Source organism: Molothrus aeneus, chromosome 4, assembly GCF_037042795.1.
Source record: "Molothrus aeneus isolate 106 chromosome 4, BPBGC_Maene_1.0, whole genome shotgun sequence".
Classification (NCBI taxonomy): domain Eukaryota; kingdom Metazoa; phylum Chordata; class Aves; order Passeriformes; family Icteridae; genus Molothrus; species Molothrus aeneus.
In genome coordinates, this window is record NC_089649.1 from 9087884 (window position 1) to 9109075 (window position 21192).

The 21192-nt window shown below is 38.3% G+C and overlaps 1 protein-coding gene across 2 annotated transcripts; it reads left to right on the forward strand.

Annotated features, from left to right (window-relative positions):
* The first annotated feature begins 5 nt into the window (after positions 1 to 5).
* Positions 6 to 19732, forward strand: ABHD18 (abhydrolase domain containing 18). Of its 2 annotated transcripts, XM_066547922.1 has the most exons (14): positions 6 to 113; positions 2157 to 2302; positions 3099 to 3207; positions 5753 to 5837; positions 6339 to 6439; positions 8066 to 8144; positions 8235 to 8319; positions 8800 to 8827; positions 10596 to 10734; positions 12474 to 12563; positions 12847 to 12948; positions 13847 to 14225; positions 16177 to 16339; positions 16971 to 19732. In XM_066547922.1, the coding sequence occupies exons 3-14, from the start codon at positions 3116 to 3118 to the stop codon at positions 17020 to 17022; spliced, it is 1395 nt and encodes a 464-aa protein (XP_066404019.1). In that variant the 5' UTR covers positions 6 to 113; positions 2157 to 2302; positions 3099 to 3115; the 3' UTR covers positions 17023 to 19732. The 2 variants fall into 2 exon arrangements, 1 of the variants encoding a protein (XP_066404019.1); XR_010783476.1 differs by lacking the exons at positions 6 to 113; positions 2157 to 2302; positions 3099 to 3207; ... (2 more) ...; positions 8066 to 8144; positions 8235 to 8319 and having other exon boundaries at positions 8806 to 8827; positions 16971 to 17742; positions 18938 to 19732.
* Positions 19733 to 21192: the final 1460 nt, after the last annotated feature.

A 21192-nucleotide genomic window follows, 5' to 3' on the forward strand; every position in this document is an offset into this window, starting at 1 on the left:
GCCCTTCGCCCTCCCCTCCTCCTCCTCCTCCTCCTCTTCGTCTTCTTCTTCTTCTTCCTCCAGTTCCCACTCCCGCCCTCCCATGAGGTTCCTCAGCACCGGCAGCGTTTCGGGTGAGCAGCGGGTGACCTTCGCGGGCCGGGCTGGGCCGGGGGAGCGGTGCCAGAGCGGCTCCCGCGGAGGGCGGGCAGGCGGGAGCTGCCTGAGCCGCTCCCCCTCACGGCATTGCCCGGCCCGGGGGGAGCTGAGGCGGGCGGAGGGGTGGCGGTGGCCGTGTCCTGCCTCTCGCCGCCCCTTTCTGCGGGTGCTGGGGCAGCGGGTCGCGGGGATGGCGGAGGTTTGGGGTCGCGGGGATGGCGGAGGTTTGGGGTCACAGAGGTTTGGGATCGGGGGGATGGCGGAGGTTTGGGATCGGGGGAGGGCAGAGGTTTGGGATCGCACCTGCCCTTTTGGAGTGCTGGGGTCAGGCCGGCAGGGAGCTGCTCGCAGCCCTGCTTTAGGCCCCGTTGTTTATGCTCCGGCTCCTGTGTCCCCGTCCTGTTTTGTGGAGTTGTTGTGGGGCTTTTATCTGCCTTGGTGTGACTTCTGTGTGATTTCTTTCATTCCTAAGCAGTCGTTTCTTCTATCAGAAAAGGAACTGGCGTTAATTGTAAGGGAAGTTTTTTTTAAATAGAGAGGGAGGGAGGGTAGGGAAGTTGACAACTCCGCCTTCTAAAACAACCTCGGTGGTTTTTTCAGGTTGGCTGCTGAGGGGGAGCTTTTTCACATCCATGTATAGAATAGAAACCACACTGTGGGCCTTGTACTTTCCAGAGCTGATTTTCTTGTAACTGAAGCTCTTTGCACGGATAAAAAGCAATACCTTTTACGTGTTGGGTTTTGGATGAGTTTATGTGTCTGTTTCTATGTTTCTTCTTAGCGTGCTTTTGTATCTGCTGCAGTTTCCATTCACAGATCACAGTTATGTAAAGCTTTCTGTGTTAACAGTATATTCATTCAAGATTCATAACACAGATCCTGTCTCGATTGCTACACAGCTCCACAGCATCGTTATCAGGTCACTGCTTGACCTGCCTCACAGTGGGATCGGGATGTGGCACGTGTGCTGTCGAGTGGAGGAAATCAAGCTGAATTCTCAAACAGCCTTTCCTGATTCTCTCATTCATTTCAGATCCTCACTGCTGAAATACTCCTGTTAATGTGAAACTATAAAACTTCAGCCTCCTGTAGTTGAATTTGCCTTTCCTGGCACTAAAGGTGTTTGTAATTGTCTTGCCATGCAGGCATGGATGGGCAGTGACTGGAGCATGTCCTGCCCTTTTGTTACAATAGGGGCCATCCTCCTAAATTTTTTTATCTCACTGATATTTCTGAGAAGTTCTATGCAGCATACTACACATACTAGGAATATTTTTTTATTTGATTTAGTGTTTCCTGTACTCTTTCCAGTAGTGCTTTTATCTTGATTCTGATTAATTGAAATATCGTGAGTTACTTCAGAGTCTCCATTCCATCAATGAAGCAGGAGAGAGGATGAGACAAAGCTTTTGCCTCAATCAATATTACATTTAAATATAATGCACTTGCCTAGAAAGTTGTTTTGGCACTCCCTTGGTGCAGCAGAGAGCTTGTAAGACCAGACTTTGGACTCAAAGCAAAATCTACATCTTCATGTTTTTAAAACAAAGCAGCCCCACTGTGACTTTCTGCTCATTTCATGTATTTACTTTTATCCTGTAGAGATTGAACCTTCCTAGAGCCATTGTAGCTTTCTAGCATGCTTGTTCTAAAGTTCAAGTGCCTATAATTTCTCTTAATAGTAATTTATTCTAGGTTTTCTCTAGAGAGAGAGTTCTCCTCTTTATTCTGTATATTGATTCTTAAATGTTGGCTTTCTAGAAGTGCAGAGGAATGTTTTTGTTCATCTGACCACAATTTTGACTTGTTATAGTCATACAAGTTTATTTTTAAAAATGGCCATATTGGAGTGTGGCAGAATAAGTGCTTTTGGAAGAAAATAAAAGTTCAAAAACCCCATAAATGAAGTTGCACTATTATGGAGTACATTTAGTATGGAGGGATCTGGAAATACTAGAAAATGCCTGAAGTGAACTCACTAACCAAGTGTTTGGTTATTAAATCTGTTGTTTTCTTAGGTGCACACAGATCCTGGACTTTAATTGAGTAACCTGCATCCTGCTGACCAAGAAACCAGATTTAAATTATTTTTAGTCGTGTTTGTGTTGGTTTTTTTTTTCCTTCCTTGTCGGAAGAGCTCAGCAGTGGCTCCCTGTTCACTTCAGTAAGTATTGCTTTGAAAATAATACTCAGCTTGCCTAAAATCTCCTTAGATTTAGCTCTGTTTGACTTGGTGTATTTGTTGAAAGAGAAATGGTCCTGGCAAGGATTTTGAGGGTGTGATTTCTTCCCAGAAAGGCATGGGAGGAGCATCAGTTTGATAAGAAAGATCAAAATTGGAAAGGAACAGATAAAATAAGGATTATGATATATGTTTACCACACCAAGGAGGGCAAGATTACAAAACTGAGCTTTCTCTGCAGCAGTGACTGGAATTGCATTCTTTATCTCCTTCTCTTTCTCTCTCCTTCTCTCCATTGAGAAGATGAAGTCTTCTGGTGGTTTAAACCCAACCATTGTTTCAAGCTCCCATTCTGAGATGTGTTTATGACAGCCCACGTTGGCTGAAGGGTTTTGCCATCGTAGCTCTACTGAGAGGACAGAGATCAGTGCTACTCTTTGTTTCATCAGTTCAAGTACAGCACAGCTAGGACTGCTTGAAGATGTAGTTTTGATGGAGTTCAAATGGGCCTATGCAGCTGGCTTGTCATCAGTGGTGTAATGAATATCTGATTTTAATCAGCATTTTAAATTCTGACAGGTTTGATCAGCTGCCTTCATATTTTGTTCAAAATGCAAAGAGTTGACCTGAATAACGGGGTTAACTTTCTTGGAATGCATTGGATGGCTTTTCCTTAATGCAGAAACCAGAATAAGAAACCATTTGGTGTTACAATCAATGAATTTGCCTCTCATGTAGACTTTTAACTGCCTTGTTTTTACCTCTGCTTTTTCCCTAGATGACAGTGTGCTGCTAATGGGTGTAAGTAAATTAGATGTCTTGTACCGAAAGCTGCTCCTCACTAAACTGTTCATCAGAGGATGGGGAAAGCCAGAGGATCTGAAAAGGTGACTTGTTAAAAAGTAACAGCATAAATGACATGTTACATTACAGGAAAATAACCCAACCCTTCAAGTAGCAACAGTAATTGCTATCCTGTATTTAAAATACCACAAGTGTTTAAGTTGGTTCTGTTCCAGAAATCGTGTGTTTCTATACCAGGGGAGTAACTGGATTTAAAAGAAGCCTTTAAAGGAAGGATTTGCAATTTTTTTCCTGTTTAATGAGGTTCTTCTTGAGAGAATGTCTGTGTGTACAACTAAGTTTTTACTGCTGTTTATCTGATGACATACTTGAAACAGCATCTCTGCAAGTGTTTTCCAAAAACAAAACTTGACAAATTTCTGCAAAAGAATTGTTTCTGTTTAACGTTAAAGCGGTTCTTGCTATCTTTCTGTAACCTCCTAATTAGTTTTAAAAGTGTAAGATTTAATCAGAAGTTTCTCTCATAGCCCAAAGTAGTATTATAAAAGTTGCCCAAAAGTCTTTCTTTTTAGTTGTCTTGAAAATACCTCTTAATTTTTAAGCATTTTATTAATTACTATTGATATTTACACTTTGAAGTTGGGCATTTGTATTTCTCAAGTCTAAAAATGAAGTGACAGTACATCTATTCTGCATTGTGCAGAATTTAAATAGGAAATTATAAACTTGCATTTAATAAGCTCACTCTTACGTATATGAAAATCAATAAAGAAACATTTGAGAACTACTGAAATAAAATTTTGTGCACTGGATAGCATGGAGTTTTATGGGAGCTTGTTGGTTTGTTTTTTTAATGTCCATGTGCAAGAACTGATGTGGAGATGGCACTTGGATTGCTTTGTGTGTCTGTCTTCAGTTGATTTTTTTTCTCTCTTAAACAGCAGACTTTCCTGCCAAATGGGAATATTGGCTTTGGTTGGAATAACCAAAACCAGTGGGGTTTGTTTTGATTGCAGCATTTCTGTATCCTATTCCATGTGTATATATCCAAAATGCTTTAATGTTATCAAACCCCTCTCTTTTAAAGACCTTTGGGTTCTTGGTGAGACACAGAAGTTTCAGTGCCCCATCTCCCTCCAGTCCAAATGTGTCTCTATACAGGGAGCCTCTGACTGGTGCTGCTGCTCCCCAGTTTAAAGCTTGCCTGGGCTCTGGAGGGTGATCACAGCCACACCAAACAGCAACAGGGGAGTGTTGCTGGTGCTAGCAGTGATATCAGCTACAGTTCCTTCATTCAGGGGAAAAACCCTCTCCCAGCAGATCAAAAGTGAGGAGGAAGCAGGAGGCAAGCTTGCCGGTCTGCAAAGGGGAAGGAAGTTTTGTTCTAGTGTTGCCCCTGAGTGGGATGAAGATGATGAGCTGTTCCCCAGCAGCCTGGCTTCACCTGGATGGAGAAGGAAGAATGCTCCCTCCTCCTGACTCCTCACACTGCCTCGTGGGAGGAGGGGTTTTATTTTTGTTTGTTAACTCATCACTGTGATGGTGAGTGATCATTATTCAGTCTTAGATAAGATCGAATGACAGCCTACTCTGCCTAATCTGAATTTTTGTGTGCACACCCTTGATGTGATGAATGGTAATATCCTAACTCTTTGTCTTCAACTCATTAGCAAGGGTTGAAATTTCTCAGTAGTGGCAAGATTTAGCCTTCAGTATGCACCTAACTCTAGAAAAAAGACAAATGCAGTATTTTTAGAAGTTTTATTGTCAAACAAAGCATCTCTTCATTTAGCTTACCCTCCACACTCACATCTCACATCTTTACCTTTGCTTGCTCAGAAATACTTAATGCACTGGCTATTTTCCATAAGAAAAGCAAAGGTTAAAAAGTAGAGCTATTTTTTGTGTGCTGATAAACTGGATTTTCTTTCCATTCTTTGGTTTTCTGTGGTGTTGGGGAGGTGAAGAGGTCATTTCTCTGTACTTTTCACTCATTAGCTTGTCAGGTAAAGTGTGTATTCATGAGCATAGGAATGAGCAAGTTATGGAGTATTTAAGGTTGAAGGGGCCAATGTGAGGGCATCAAGTCAAAATCCCTGTTGAAAACAAAGCTGACTTCTTTGTTTCTTCAAGTCTCTTGGCACTTCATCCCTTGAGGATGAAGATCATTTATAGTTTCCCTGGGCTGTTTTTTCATGTGCTTAACTGTGAGAGCAATATTTCAATTTGCTCCAGGAGGGATTTCTTGCGCTGCAATACACGACCATTGCCTCTTCAGTGTTCATGTCCTTCAGTAATCTTGTCCTCTCACTGTATACCTCTGAGAACAGTTTTCTTATATTTATTCTGTGTGGCTCTGCAGCCCATTTAACTAGCAGAAGAAAGCAACCAGATTTGCCTCTTAGTTTTCTGTTTCCCAGCAAGGTACCTGAGACTTTTTTGTAACTTAAAAGCATCCTGTGGTAGCTACCTACCCTATGGTGGCCTGATTAATCTGTAAATGCAATGCTGGCTTCATAACTTTTATTTGTTTGTGGCTTACTTTAGCTCCTGAAATTTTATATAAATATGTCTCTTCTTTTTTTTAGATTAAAAGTTGAATCTTCTCTACTTGTTTCCTTTCAACAGAATATTTGAATTCAGAAAGATTATTGGAAACAGGGAGAAATGCCAGAAGCTGGTTTCCAAAGATTACCCAGTGTTCATTGACAAGGTACTTCAAAGCAAGACATGATGTGATTTAACTAGATTTATTTTCCTAAAGGGATATAAAGGTGAAATAACCTGGTGCCTAACACCAGGCTACTTTTATAGGCTGCTAGAAGAGAATGGAAGGAAATAGAGACTAAAGCAGTGCCTGTACAGATACTTTTTTTTTCCCAGTAGTGCAGTAGTTGGGCAGTGAGATGTCAAATGTTAAAACTCAAAATTAAGTGTTCAAAATTTAGTCTGTGTTATCAAATGTATTTAAAATGCGGCAGCATTACACCTTTGTTTGATTCCTGTAAAAGGTTATTTAATAAAAGCAAAGTTGAAAACAAGTGTTTTGACCCTGTTGATAACATGTATCCCTATTTTTAGGAGTAGGCCTCAGCTTTTGAGTTTCTTAAGCAAGATTTTTATGCTATAACAAATTCTAGAGAAAGAGATTTGCTTTCAGAGCAAGTTAAAGACTAACAGAATATTTATTGCTATTGTCCCATTCTTTCTGCAGGTTGAGGGGCAATCAGACTGTAAAATCCTTGAGGGGCACTTCATTTCCCCCTTGGCTCATTGTGTCCCAGGTATCCTGCCAGTCGAATCTCTTGTAGCAAGGTAAGAGAAACCAAGAGGTATTTCTGAAATTAGTGCTGCAGACAAATAATGGTCTGTAAGCAGTTTTCTTGTGCAGCTAATTGATTGCAATGCAAACAATCTGTAAAATCTTATTCATGTGATAGTTCCATCTGTGTATTAAAAAAATATATTCACTAGCAAAGAATTACTTTTTTGGTTTGGTGATCTGGGTTTTTTTTTTGTGTAGAAATCATATTGCACAAAGCTGTGGAATACCCTGAGTTTTTTGAATTATTGGTTTGGGTTTTGCAAATGAGGGAATGCTGGAAATGAGGAAGAGTAGTTACTGTTTTATATGTAGCAGGAGAAGCTGTTTATATCAAAGCATATTATGTTGTATTTGAAGGAGCCTTTCCAGCTTTCCATTTCCATTGAATACAAAATTTTTGTATGTGTGATAAAGTAACAAGCTTATTTTATTGTAGCCAGAGAATCTGGTTCCTTTCTTACTTGGCATACAAATAAAAATCAGTTTAAAAAAAAGCATTCTTACAGAAAACTGGAGGCTCCCTAACAGTGCTGGTTTCACACTAACACTTCTTTGCAGATGAGGAGTGGGTTTGCAAATCGAGCATAATTTCTGTTTGCTTTTAGTTTGGAGCTGAACTGTCATGATGGATTTTTTTCCCAGACTTTGTTTGTTTCATAACATAAACATAAAAGTTGAGTTTAAACATAAACATCGAGCTGATACTGATGTTGTAAATTTTGTCAGTAATTCTGGTTGGTTTTTATATGTGTGCTTAAGCATGCAGCATTAAGGAATGTGAGAAAAAGTTTGATTCAAGAAATCAGTTCTGTTCTACCTCCACTGGTTAGAGAAAGAAGCTATCTGTTAACATGATCCAACTAATTAGTGCCACACTGGACAATGCAAGATGCTCATTGTTTCCTTATCTCTGTTCTCTTGTGCTTTGTAGCCAAGTTATGAGAATTGTTACTTTGGCCAGTATTGTGACAGTTTGGAAAGCTGTGCAAATTTCCCTCAAGATGTTATGAATGTATTTCCTGAAGTGTAACACTCTTGTAGGTAACTGTGCTCCATCTTGTGGGGAAAATAGTGGTGGCTCAGAAGGGATTTTTTTTTTTCAGTAGTTTAAACTGTAAATTAGTAGCAGCAGAAGACATGAATTGATTGATGTTGAGTGTATAGAATGATTTCATGGTTTGTATGCTGGGGTTTTGGTATTTTTTTTTTATTTATTACTCATCTTAATCTTCAATTTCAGCTGTTGTGCCTTCAGGAGAAAAATAGCAATGATGCCTAGGAGAGCTGGACATGCTTGTTTAGGCTGCTCTTTATCTGAAGTTGCATTTCTCCACTCTGCAAAGTTTAAATTGTGATGATGAGGTAGTAGTCTTTTTTAGGAACATGATCTTTCATCTTGGCTCCTTTTCTTGTTTGGCCTTTCTTCTGTCCTACTTTCAGATTCCTTTGTTTGCTGAATGTGTTCATGAAAAATGATGTTGCTGAATAGCTGGCAGTTTGCCTGCATGGGTTACAAATACTTATGTTGTTTTGGTTTTGCTTTTTAATTAATTTCTCTTGATGCAGCTTGTTAATAGATATTCTTACTCTGCTAAAATAGATGTTTTTTCTCACAGATTTCAGTTCATCATACCCAGAAGATGGAATGGCAAGCACAGACCTGTGTGCATTCATTTAGCAGGCACTGGAGACCATGTGAGTGTGTAAAATGTAAAATGGATTGTTATTGAGAAATGAAATCATAAATTTTGCCTTATCTGTGTTGTTTGTACATCTTGTCTTCAGCACTTCTGGAGGAGACGCACATTAATGGCACGGCCAATGATTAAAGAAGCCTGTATGGCTTCCCTGCTGCTAGAAAATCCTTACTATATCCTTTTGTGGAAAACACAGCCCTAATGTCCCCTCTGGAAGCTAGAAGAGTTACCACACTCATAAAATATCAACTTTTTGATACCCAGTGGGTAGAAGCAAAGAAATTATGGCCATTATGCGAAGAACAATTCTATGGTGCCTCAGGTAACTTCTGAGAAACTTGCTGTTACCACTTGGTTGGGTTTTTTTCAAAACTCTAAAGTTTTGTTCTGTCATCTTGTATAGCAGTATTATTCTGTTTCATTAAATAGGATCTCAAGTTACACTTTTTTCCCACCCATATATCTGACAACAGTAAAATGCTGCAAACTGCGTCATTGAAATAGATTGAATTTATTGCAGTGACAATTAAACACTGGGAGTTTAAATTCCAAATTTCAATTAATTCATGCTATTTATGCATATTATTTAGCTATTTTTTAAATGACCAGTTCTGATAAAACATTTTTTACTTTCTTTAACTGGAGTCTTTTACATGGCTGTAGAAAGCCTAAGGATCAATTGTAAGTATTCCTGTTATATTTATGGATACCATGTGTTTAAAATACTGCTTTTCTTTTCTTCTCTTTTGAGCCAATAGTTGTTTAAACTTTGATAGCTTATTAAGAAAAAACATTTCAAAAACCACTTGTAACTTGCCAATATGAAATTATCTGCTCTTTGCTAAACTGCTTTGGGTGTTGTGTTAGGAGATCTCAGGCATCAGGAAAGTTTGCACAAGATGGACTTGCAGTATGGAGTGAGATGCAAACATCTTGTGTGAGTACAAGCCAGGGCCATTATTTTCCTGACTCACAACTGCAGTACAAGTGCTGCTGTTATATTTCAGTCAGCTCTGCATAATCTTTGCTCAGATAGCATATTTCCATTATCATTTATGTAATAAATTATAATTGCTAGGTTTTTGCTTTTCCAAGATCTTTTAGCGATTTACAGGCATATGAATAAATGTGGTGTTGATTGGTTGTTAGTCAGGACACTATGCAATATTCAGTATTTTACAGGATTTATTTCTTCAGTCAGTTTCTTAAATTAGAATTGGCAATTGGCAGTCTTGGTTTTTTAGTTTTTACATTTTCCAAACCACAGATGTATTATCAGAATTCAACAGGTTATGTGTCCGAGGCAAAACTTTGTCTCCCAATATTTCTGAAAGTCCAAATATGAGTTGGTGTTTTAATCCTTTTTAATCCTAACTCGGACATTTAACATGACTAGAAGACACAGAGAAGGTGTTTTTTGTAAGATTATAGGAAAATGACAGGAGAAAGCTTGTGCTGGAATACATCCACTGGTAGGTTAATTTCCAGTAATGGGGACTCTAATGCCCCGATAGGTGATTGTCACTCTCCAATCCAGGGTCACACAGCCCCAGTGTAACAGGTGACACTGTTCAATAAATACAGCAGCTGCAGAGGGCTGAAGAACCTCACTGAGCTGCAGGAGAGAATTGCATTAGGCTGTAAATGCTGCTCTGCAGCAGCTCTGTTCATTTCTGTGTGACTTCACCGTGAGCTTTGTCCTTGTGCTTCACAGTGTCGCAAATGTGACGCTGGCATGCTGGCACGAGAGGCCAGGAGCCCTTTGTAACCTGGCTGTGCTACTGAAAATACTCAGCCCCACTCCCCAAGTTAGAGGTCTATTATTTTTAGAGTCCCTCTGATGGCTCAGCCAAATAGATTTCTACTTGTTTTGTGTCTTCTGTGTTTTAGTGCTTTGCAGTGCACTGCCTGAATTCTCAATACCGTGACAAACTTCCCACTTTACAGTTTCAGTCTTACAGTGACACTGATGAGTGCTTCCAAAGCTGACATTCTGATTGCTCTTCAAATGTTGTGTGCAATTTTTCAATGATGTAAAACAGGTAAATAAGAAAAAAATCCTTGTTTCTGCAAACAAGCTAGTGTATGCCTAGGACTGTATCACTTTGATTTTCTATTTCTAAAATATCTGTTACAACTTTACAGGACAGAATATTGCTACTAGTGAGATGCTAATGTTGGTAATTGTTTCCAAAAGACCAAGCTGTCAGTGATATTACATTAAAAGCATAGGCAGGTGTCTATCTCTAGTCCTCATTTAGACAAAAAATTACAAGAGTCAGAAAATCTGGGCTTGCTTTTTCCTCCTGTTGAATCAACAGGAGTTCAGCTCCAAAATTCTCTGGGATTGTGCTGAAGCTGTGTATAAAAGTATGTATAGAATGATAAGAACTGTCAGAGTCTAATCTTAGAAAATAAACCCTCTATTTTCCTTTTCTGGGGAGAAAAGACGGTCATGTTTAAAAAATGTCTCGGACCTGTTTGTGATGGGAGGAGCTCTAATTCTAGAATCGGCAGCTCTTTTGCACTGGCTAGAGAGAGAAGGCTATGGACCCCTAGGGATGACTGGAATATCCATGGGAGGACATGTAAGCTTTTATATCTCCTGTTCAGTAATTTTTTCTTTTAACTTCTCATTTGATCACGTAGCATACGGAAATAATTTGTTTTACAGTGTTGATCTCAGAAGCGCTTTAAAATAAACACTTGGAGTCATGAGAAACAAATCGTTGGCAATTCTCCTGTTCTGTGGTGCTGAATTAGTATAATCCTTAATATGTACTGACAAATCATAGAGCCCTTTGTCAGCCATCTCCCAGCAGGCTTAATAAGAATATAAACTTCTCACATAATTGCTTTTTTCCCACAAGGGTGGGGGGCAGAGATGTTTGCTGAAAGAAAGTCTGCACTGATCGATTGCTAATTCTCCCTCTTTTCCTCCTTTCTTCTTGCTTAAACCTTTGTGTTTTAATGCATTGTGTGAAACACCCCCTCTTTGTAGGCATGTTGTAATTGAGGTGATTTTTGGTGTCAGTGATCATTGGTACTGATCAGAGATTTCTGTGGTGAGGTGGATAACATTTTCTGTGTGACACTGTGCATGCTCAGACTAAACCAGCAGTGTATCACTAAGGAAAGAATAATACACAGTAAAATGTAACTGCCTGTGTCTGTGCAGATTATCACAGCTCTGTGAGACACAGGTGCAAAGCTGATTAAAACAGCAGACTTTTCTTTGTTTGGTAGGAGCTCAGTAAATAATGTTGGTAATGGTAGTGTTTCCCAAAAGGAAAATATTCCCCTAAAGCACAGTTTTATAACTGTAAATGTCATAAATGTACAGAGCACCTTTGGTTTACATCAACATCACCCTGCTGAATCAGCAACTTCTGTGAAATAAGTGATATTTGATGTTGATCCTCTACAGAGTGTGTTTTACAATGGAAGGTTGTAAGCATTGATTCAGTTCTACTAAAGGGGAGAAACTTCTACTGGAAAGAATCAGAACATAGATCCGTGGGGTTCTTGTAACTTTTTATTAATAAAAATAATTAGAATAGAATTATAGTTCAGTTGCAGAAATCCACTTATTGGAACATCTAGAACAGACACGAGGTGTTTCGTATTAATAAAACAAAATTTGTCAAGAACTTATCATATAGGTACATAGTTCTGTCCATTGAACTTACTTGCTCTGGCTTTTTCTGGGATAAACAGAAATAGTCACAAAAATATGTTCTGAGAATTAATGCAAAAGTAATAATTCAAACTTAAAGGACAGGAAAAGAGTGCTCTTAACATGTTGAATTACTCGTCCCTCAAATTTTGTTTCCTGTATACAGATTTTGAAAGTAAAGAATTTTAAATAGTCTTTCTCATAGATTGCCTGTGTTTTGCCTTGAAATAAACTTGCAAGAGCTTGGTGGACAGCTTTATAGAAGTTTTTTATGGTTTTAAACAAGTAATAGCTTGTATTAGTTTTTATATTTATAATGATAATGAATGGATTACAAATATAATTAATTGAATTTTAATTGTAATTAATGGAATATTTAGTAAATATTCCATGGGGAATTCTTATAACCAAATCATATTCAGCCTTGAAATGAGTCCTTTCTAGAGCAATGTTTATTTTTTAAAATATCATTGGAGACTAGATAGTAACTTCTAAATAGGTGAGAGTTTACCCAGCTGCCACAGTCCTTAACTCTTTGGCACCACGTGTTTCATAAATCCCATGTAAACAAAGAAATTGAAGGTGAGAGAGTTCTTCTTACTGTATTGGGAATTCAATATTAAAATGTGTAATAAGTGCCTTTGATTCTAGATGGCTTCACTGGCAGTGACAAACTGGCCTAAACCATTGCCATTGATTCCATGTCTTTCCTGGTCAACAGCCTCTGCAGTCTTCACTACGGTAATTAACAAATGACAAAATACATTTTTTGTTAATATGCTAGATTGTGATCAGAAATGTAAATTAAAATATTTGGGCTGGCCACATGGGAGGTGGGATTCCATGTCCTGTGTTATAATTATGTGCTTGTGCTTTGATTGCAATAATTCTGAGGGCTGTCTGGGAACAGAATTCCACTGAAAAAATCAGGAGAGGAGCAGGTGAATTTCCTGCATGTATCATTATTTTAGAGTGACCTCTGGGTTTTACTTGTGTACTGAGTGCTTTTGATTTGTCATCTCAGGGTGTGCTGAGTAAGGCAGTGAACTGGAGAGAGCTGGAGAAACAGTATTTCACACAGACGGTGTATGAAGAAGAAATCATTCAAATGCTTGAATATTGTGGAGTAAGTCTGCTTTATTTTACCCAGCTGCTAATATTTACACATGCAAATCTAGCAAATAATGCAACTTCTTTCTACTTCCACTAAAACCAGACCATTCTTAGCTAGAACATACTGGCATGTTGTTTCTTTATGCTTTGATGAATTTAGTCTTTGAAGGAAAATCTTGAGAAACAAAACTAATATTTTGGTTGTATAACGAGTTTAAAGTGTAGCCCTTGCTACAAGTGTTTCCTTTGATCACACTTAGTGTAATCTCCAACATAAAATCTATTCTATCAAAATTCTGATAAATGCCTTTTTTTTTTTGCTTTTTCCCCTAAGATTTTTTTCCTTTGTCATAGTTCTTTTTCTAATACCTCACAGCAGGAGAAGAGGAGCTGGGGTGCAGATAGTTGTTACTTGGGCACTTGCCATTTTTAAGTCAAACACACTTCACCAACACTGATGGAGAAGACAAAATGAAAAGAAGAAACATTTTTCAGCTTGTGTCACCCTAGTATTTAGAGACTGTCAATGTTTCAGTCTTAAACATAAGATTAGACCTGATTGCATATGTTAATTTTACTATAATTATTATTATTAGGTCATTTAAGCTGAAATGACTGTAATTACAAATTCAGAGTTTAATATAGAAAGAAAAACAATTGTTTATATCATGAGCTTCTGTATATGTGAGTACCTCCTGCATTCTTTTAAACTGACAGAAATGTAGAATTAAATTATCAAGAGGTTATGATAATCAAGATTTAATTGAATGACCTGCAAGCTGAAAATAAAAGTGAGGAATGCTGGTAGTGTCTTTTTAAAGTTTTAAAATTTTTTTTTAATTTTTAAATCTTAAAAATTAAATTAACCAACTGGTTTAAGGGAGAAACCCTTAACTGTTGTCTTTGTTTAGACGGATTCTTTCAAGATGGGACAAGACTTTGTGAAGAACTTCCCTGACAGTGTGGACAGTCTGGCAGACATGGACATGACTTCCAGAATATTCAGCTTTGAGTCCTTGAATGACACAGTATCTAAGGAATCTGTTCCCAGCTTTGCCACAAATAGAAATGCTCTAAGTGCCTCTTCAGAAGGACTCTTAATGCAGGATGCTCCTAAAATGCAGTGCATAAATCAAACCTTTTCCACCAGTAGCAGTAGCAATAAAAACTTAACCAGCCCACAAGGACACAGGATAAATACAAGGAGAAGGAGTGACACTTTACAGAGAGAATCCTTAATGTTCATGAAGGGAGTAATGGATGAATGTACCCACGTAGCTAACTTCCCAGGTATGTATCTCTTTGTTTCAGTGTGGAAAGCTGAATAAAATACAGTGGGGAGAAAGGTATTTTCTTCATTCTCCAAGTGTAAACTTGATGGCACCTTTGCTGACATATGGAAATATTGTGAGCATCATTCTGTAGTGTCTATTTACTACTCCATTTCCTAATTGTTTGTCTTTTCCTTCTTGATGGCCAGCTATTGAGAAAGTTAATTTAAAAATTGCCTCTCAGTATCTTTGCACATTTTTCTCCTCTTCCTTGCAGTGGCTTTTTTCAGATATGAATTAGTGCAAATTTGTATTATCTAAAGGAAGAAAACACCTGTGTGATGTGAGTAATACCTAGGCGTAATTAATCTTAATTAATAAGGTTTTTCAAGCAGAAATCTCATCCTGACTTCGGGTAGAAAGCAGCCTGCATAACTGAGCTCCAAGTGTGAATAATTAAAACATGTTGGGGGTCCTTCTGCAGGCTGGTGAATGTTTCCCAGCCCAGGCACAGCATATAGGGGGAGCTGTAGGCCAGCATTCCTTGGCCAAACCCTTTGCAGCAATGCAAACAAGTGATGGCTTCCCAGAGCTGCCTTAAAAGGCTCTGCTGGAGTGGGGGCTCGGGATGCCTTTTGTGGTCTGGCTGTGCATGAACCTGATGCTGAAGGCATCTCCTACAACGTGCTTTGACTCCAGACACAGTTGTCTTTTAGTGTCAAATCTTTCTTGGGACTGAGCCCCCGTGCCACCTCATTACTTAGTCCTGGCATTCTGTACTCCATTGTACAAGTGTAAAGATTTAAATGAATGTTAAAAGTAAATAAATCTACACCAGTGTAGATTCTTTCACTGCTAGCCAGAGATGTTTTGTGATGAATACCAGTGAAGTGCTTTCCTTAAAGCTTTTAAAGTTATTTCACTAGACAGAAAAAGCCCTGAAAGTTTGATTCCATGTGCAGACTTTGTTTTTATCTAGACTTGTCCAGGTATCACTTAGCTAGGCACTGACCTTTCTGGGAACTAAAAAGGATCTGTGACCCTGATGCACTTGTCAAAGAGATGGAGTCCATTGTGTCCACAGTCTCCCAGGTTTTGTGATTCTCTGGGAGACTTTGCATTCCCTGCCAGGGTATCCTTGGAGTGAAGGCAGAGAGGAGCTTCAGAAAATCTGCCTAATTCTCAGATTTCATGGAAAATTGAATGGAAGACTTGAATTTATCTTAGCTTTGCATATTCTCTATATATGATTTAGTATGAAAGAAGGAAAGGATTAAATTATTTGTGACACCCCACTGCCAGACATCTTGGGTGGTCACCCTTTAACTTACCACATATTTTCTTTTTGAAGGGAGAAATGTTCTATGTTCAACATAATTCTGGTGTTATTTTTCTCAACATCATATTGGTGTTATTCCTCCTAGTAATCTGATTGGTGCAGTTCTGCTTATGAGTAATAAATACGTATAACAATATGTTAGAATTTTTATATTGCCAGTAAACCATGTAGGAAACAGAAAAGAAAGTGAACATAGGCTGTACTTTCTGATCTCTTGTATGAAAAGTTGTCTTTTTTCCTCCTTGAGGGGAAAAGAATATATGAAACTTCTACTCTGTTGAATTTAATAGTTCTTTTTGCCAATAAAAAGGGATCTCAAAGAATGGACATGAATGCTCTAGAGTTTTGTTAATAAGAGGAAAGAGAATTCTCCTGTCAACTTCATAAGTCTTGGAGGAATTTGTGCTCTAGGGATGGGAAGGGTAAGGGCTGGTTTGCTTTTCCACTGATGGCCTCACCACTGTAACATCAAAAACCAGATAAATTCTGCTGGAGACTTTAGAACATGTGATTGTATTAAACCTCTGAATAATTTAATTTTATGTGAAAATAGCATTTAGCCAACAGAAATCTCAGCTGTGTTTCTGTTTCTTAGCACAGATGAACTCATTTGTGCTTTGTTGTCCTTTAGTTCCAGTTGACCCAAGTTTAATCATAGTGGTACAAGCCAAGGAGGATGCGTACATTCCTCGCACCGGCGTGCGCAGCCTCCAGGAGATCTGGCCGGGCTGTGAAATCAGGTATCTGGATGGAGGTCATGTCAGTGCCTACCTCTTTAAACAAGGACTCTTCAGGTAAGGTGAACAGAAAGGTTTAAAATTAAATTATAGGTTTAATCAAAATTTAAAAAGTAGTATTTGCATGAATTCGTGCCTTAGCAATATCAGGCATTGATAGTCTAAAGACAGTTATGTAAATTAGTTTTATGAGAGCAGTTCTGGAGCTTTCAGAAAGTTAAATACTTGTGCTGGTCATTTTAAAATACAAGGGATTAGGAAGACTATACACATAATTTAGGAAGTCTAAGCAAGAACAAAATGAATAGCACTATATCAGGTTGATGTATGCTAACCAGTAGTTTATTGCTATTTAAAAGCCTTACTGTTATGATAGTTGCCCAAAAATTTCAATGCATGTCTCTCATGTGTTTGAGTAGAAAACTCCTAATTCATCTACATTTCCACTTGCATTGAAGTTGGAAAATAGTCACACTCATTCCTGAAACACAAATGTATTACTAGATTGAAGTGAGATCCCAGAAAGAAAGGAAGGAGAAAATACCACCTGATACCACATTTTTACTGAACGCTGTTTGGAAATTGTGATGATAGCTTAGTAGACATATTTGTAAATATATGGAAAAATGCCACTTCTATCTGCCTTTTCCCAGATTATACAAATTCTGTTCTCTTTTCTTCGTTTCAGACAAGCGATTTACGACGCGTTTGACCGCTTTCTCCAGAAGTACGCCATGTGATCTTTCTAATGCATTCAGACCGATCTCATTTGTAATTCAGCTTACTGGAACTCATGTTTGGAAAACAAGCCTCTTGTAGTGTTGAGCAGATGGTCACTGACTGTTGTAGGTAACAATTACCAGAAGTGGTAAAGTACCAGCATTGCTTTCATTTCAACCCAGTGCCATTCTGACACAGCTGCTTCAGTGTCACCTGTGAAAAAACAACAGCAGCTTTTGTCAGTGCATGAACGGTTCACGTTCTCCATGTCTAATCAGGTGGTGTGTTCCTTCAATCCTGAATAAATTCTGAATCGCGTGCTAGTAGAAAACAAACCAATCAAGTATTGGAAGAATGTAAAATGTGCTGTGGGGCTAAGCTGCTCTCTTGTGTTTTGGTGTAGTTTTGGTTTGTTCCAGATACCTCGGTTACCTCTCGCTTCCTCGTGGCCTTGCTGTTCCTATTGTGTTGTACCGTGGCTTTGCCAGCACTCAGCCTCTTGTGTTTGTCACTGCTTTTCTCTTCAATTATGAATTGAACATGAGCCTCAGCAGAAGGCTCAGCACCACATCTTGCAAAGAGAGACTTTGACAATCCAAGGAAAAGTGAGAGAGATGTTTTCATTCAATATGTCTGTGAAGTTTTCCTGCCACTGAATTAAACCGTGCCATTACAGAAGGATCATGTAGCAATTCATCAACCAGCTTCACAACCTGGAATAAGTGAAAATCAAGTGTCTGGTAATTAATTGTTTACATTAATTCAGTTGAATAACATAAGCTTTCAGGTTTATTTTCTTTTTTTTGGATTGATAGATGAAATAGAAATATCATTTTACTTTCTAAGCACTGGCTGATTGAAAGCAGTTAAATTGACAGCAGATTATATGGTGCTATAAAGACCTGTTGGAAATACTTCAACAGATGTCCTTTCTAAAGTGCACTCAGTGCTGATATGCAAAATACACTTGCACTCTATAATTTAAAACAAATGTGACACTAAAGGTTATTGAAACAGTTAGGTTTGCTCCTTATTTTTCAACACTTGTCTAATTTAATTGGATGGAAAATAAAGAAATTTGGGTTTTGAACACATTTGAGAAAATCCAAAGTCTGTTGTTTCCTCTTTTGGGATCAAAAATGCCAACAAATTACACCAGAATAAAAGGTTGTCATGTACCAACTGTGTGGGTATCTCTCCACATCTTTTTTTTTTTTTTTTTGTGGTAATCTCCTATAACATTCTTTTAAAAGCAATCTGCAGAGAAATTGAAAACTGAAACACTTCAGTATTTAGTACAGTTACAACCAGGATTATTCTGAAACAAACAGAAAAATCCAGCCATTTCTCAGGATATGTGACTTCTGCACCTTTCCAATCAAGCACTTTTCATCTCCATGGTTACTGTAAAGGTTTTTAGTAGGCAGAGTATGGAGCAAACAAAGCTCAGTTTATATATTCTCTTGGATTTTAGTCAGGTAGACAGGACTAGTAAATGTGAAGAAATCATTGTTCATTTGAAAATCAGGTGTGTTCAGATAAAACTGAAGAGAAACAATTCTGAATAACCCAAATGATGTAACATACAAATTTACTGAAAATATAGAAGAGATTCTAGTCTGTTGGAAGTTAAATTGCTTCTTTCAAGTGGTTTTTCATTATTTCTTTGGACAGTCTTGGTTTTGTATATGGGGAGCAAGTGTGAAGTGACTAGCACATTTAAACACCAAATATTTGCAGGGTTTGAAATTAAATACTAGTAAGCTTACAAATTTAAAATTGAGTCTTGACTAGTGTACTAAAAGATTCACTGGGTTTACAAGCATATTCATGCACTGAGAGTGCTTTACCAGAGCACTGTCTGCTGTTCAGCAGCTTTTGGAGCTCTGACATTTTAAATGTAATTGTGTGCTTTGTGTCCTGCTTCTGTTGCAGCTATGAGAAAGGGAGATAACTGGTGGCAAGGGAAAAGGCTTGAATAAATGCAAGAGAGAAAAGACAGATTTTGTAAAGGCCAGGAGTAAGCACAAAAAAAATCAACTCTGCTACATATAACATGCCAAAGTAAATATTTTCAAAGCGCACAATACTGGGAATTACACAACTGATGGGAACTCTGCATCCTGAGGTTAGTGTCCCAATGGTATTACTAACAAGGTTTAACCTACCAAGAGGGCACAGGAGGAGCTTCAGGCTAATGCCACTCCTGCTGTGAGAGTGGCTTTTGGGACAAATGCTACTCCTGGTTCTGAGAGTGTCTTTTGGGACAAGCACTGAAAGACAGGTTCCTGACAAGAATAAGGAATTGCACAATGCCCTGTAACTGAAGTCGTGTTGCCAAATATGAAAGCCCAGTAAGCATTATTTAAGAAATTTCTCAGGTTAGAATAACAAAAAAAGGAAAATTGAGCTCAGCGGTCTATTTGTGCCAGTTATCAGGCATAGGGAGATGGTCTGGGAAAGGGGGAATCTTGCTGTGTACGTGTTTTTAACCCTTGGAAAATCGACTTTTTAAATCATATTTTAAGGTTAAATCCTAAGAAAGTATAAATAATCCATTTTGATGTTAAATGAGAACATGGTTTTAATCCAGGAGTTGCATGAGAGAAATATTGTAATAAGGTTTCTTTTGTGTAGCAGGTAAATCATTCTGTATGTCTTCAATTTATTGTAAAACTGGCCTTGGTAATTTTTTGGTTTTAATTTTTTTCAATAAAAGTCCTAAAAACAGTTAGGTGTGGGGGGGGTTTTGTTCTCTCATGTTAACAGATATTCAGAATGCATCCCACTGTCATGCTGCAATCCTTTCCATCCCTGCTAGGGCTGTAGCACGAGGAGAGCAGGTAATCTACAGGGCATGATAAAAGCTTCTCACAACAAACACTGGTGCTGCTTTGATGTTTTTCTACATGCCTAGAAACCCAGTAAAGAAAATAAGCTTGTATCAGCTAATTAAGATACCATTGTGATTCCAGTTTTACATGTGCCAGTGCAGAACTCATCTAATAATTGATGGAGCATTATCTATTTTTTCCCCCCAAGGCAAATTAATCCCCCAAACAACTTAAAAGGAACCACTCAGGATTTTTTTTCCTTTTTTTTTTTTTTTTTTTTTAGCAAGGATAGATCAGTGTTTTATTAATCCAGAAAGGAAACACTATATGAAAGAATCGAGTCTTGCTGCTTTTTCTTCTTACTGGAATGTCAAATCTCATCGAGATACTTTCTAAACAGTAGAAAAGTGAAAATCCTTGGATCCTCTGAATACTATTTCTGCTTGGTAGCTGCTGACACTTTGAGGCAGGTATTTTTTTTTTTAAATTTAATTGTTTCTGTCTCGTGTTGGTTTTTTTTTGAAATGTTGTTCTGAGCTGCTGTTGGTTGGGCAGGGAAGTTTCTTTATCTCAGACTGTCAGGTTCTCTGCCAGCTTGGCAGTAATGATAAGTTACACAGCATTGAAAGGAGCTTTGGGGTGGTCTGTAACCCTGTAATTCCTCCTGAATATTTATCCTACAAGTAAAATGCTGCTATTCCATGCAATCCTGAAATTTGCAGTGTTCCTTGCTAGGCTTGGATGCTTCCACACAAGATAAAGCATGAGCATTAAAACATCAATAAGAATTCTCCTGGTTTCATTTGGTGTAAATCAGCCCCTTTTCCAAACAGGAGCATTTTAAGTACCGTGTTCCCTAAGGAAGGAGAGTTTTGCCAAGGAAATCTGACTCGCACTGCTAGAAAGTAACAAGGAGGATGATACAAGTGGAGAAAATGTGAAGGATGAGTCCTAGCAACTGTAACAGCATTTATATCCTCTGCAGTCCCAGTCCATCCAACAAAGTCTGCAGGAGACGCAATCCTACAGAGCTAGCAAAGCAAGTATGCTCAAAAACTTCTCAGGTACCATATAACTGATCAAATTTAGTGCTTTTTTGCCCCCCAAGTAATTTGCCCCTAATTAGTTTCCTGCTTTTTTCCTGCTCTAAGTTCCTGAGCTGTAGAATTCCTGAAGTCCCAGCTAGCCTGGGACTGGTCTGCTACTACTGGACACACAGTTCCAGAATAATCCTAAAAATGTTTCAGTGCCTGAAGTGTCAGCTGTGGTGGGAATTGGTTGAGGTTTTGGTTGATTTGTAGGGGATTTTCTTTTTTTTTTTTTTTCTGATGAAGGGGCAAAACTCCAAATGATCTC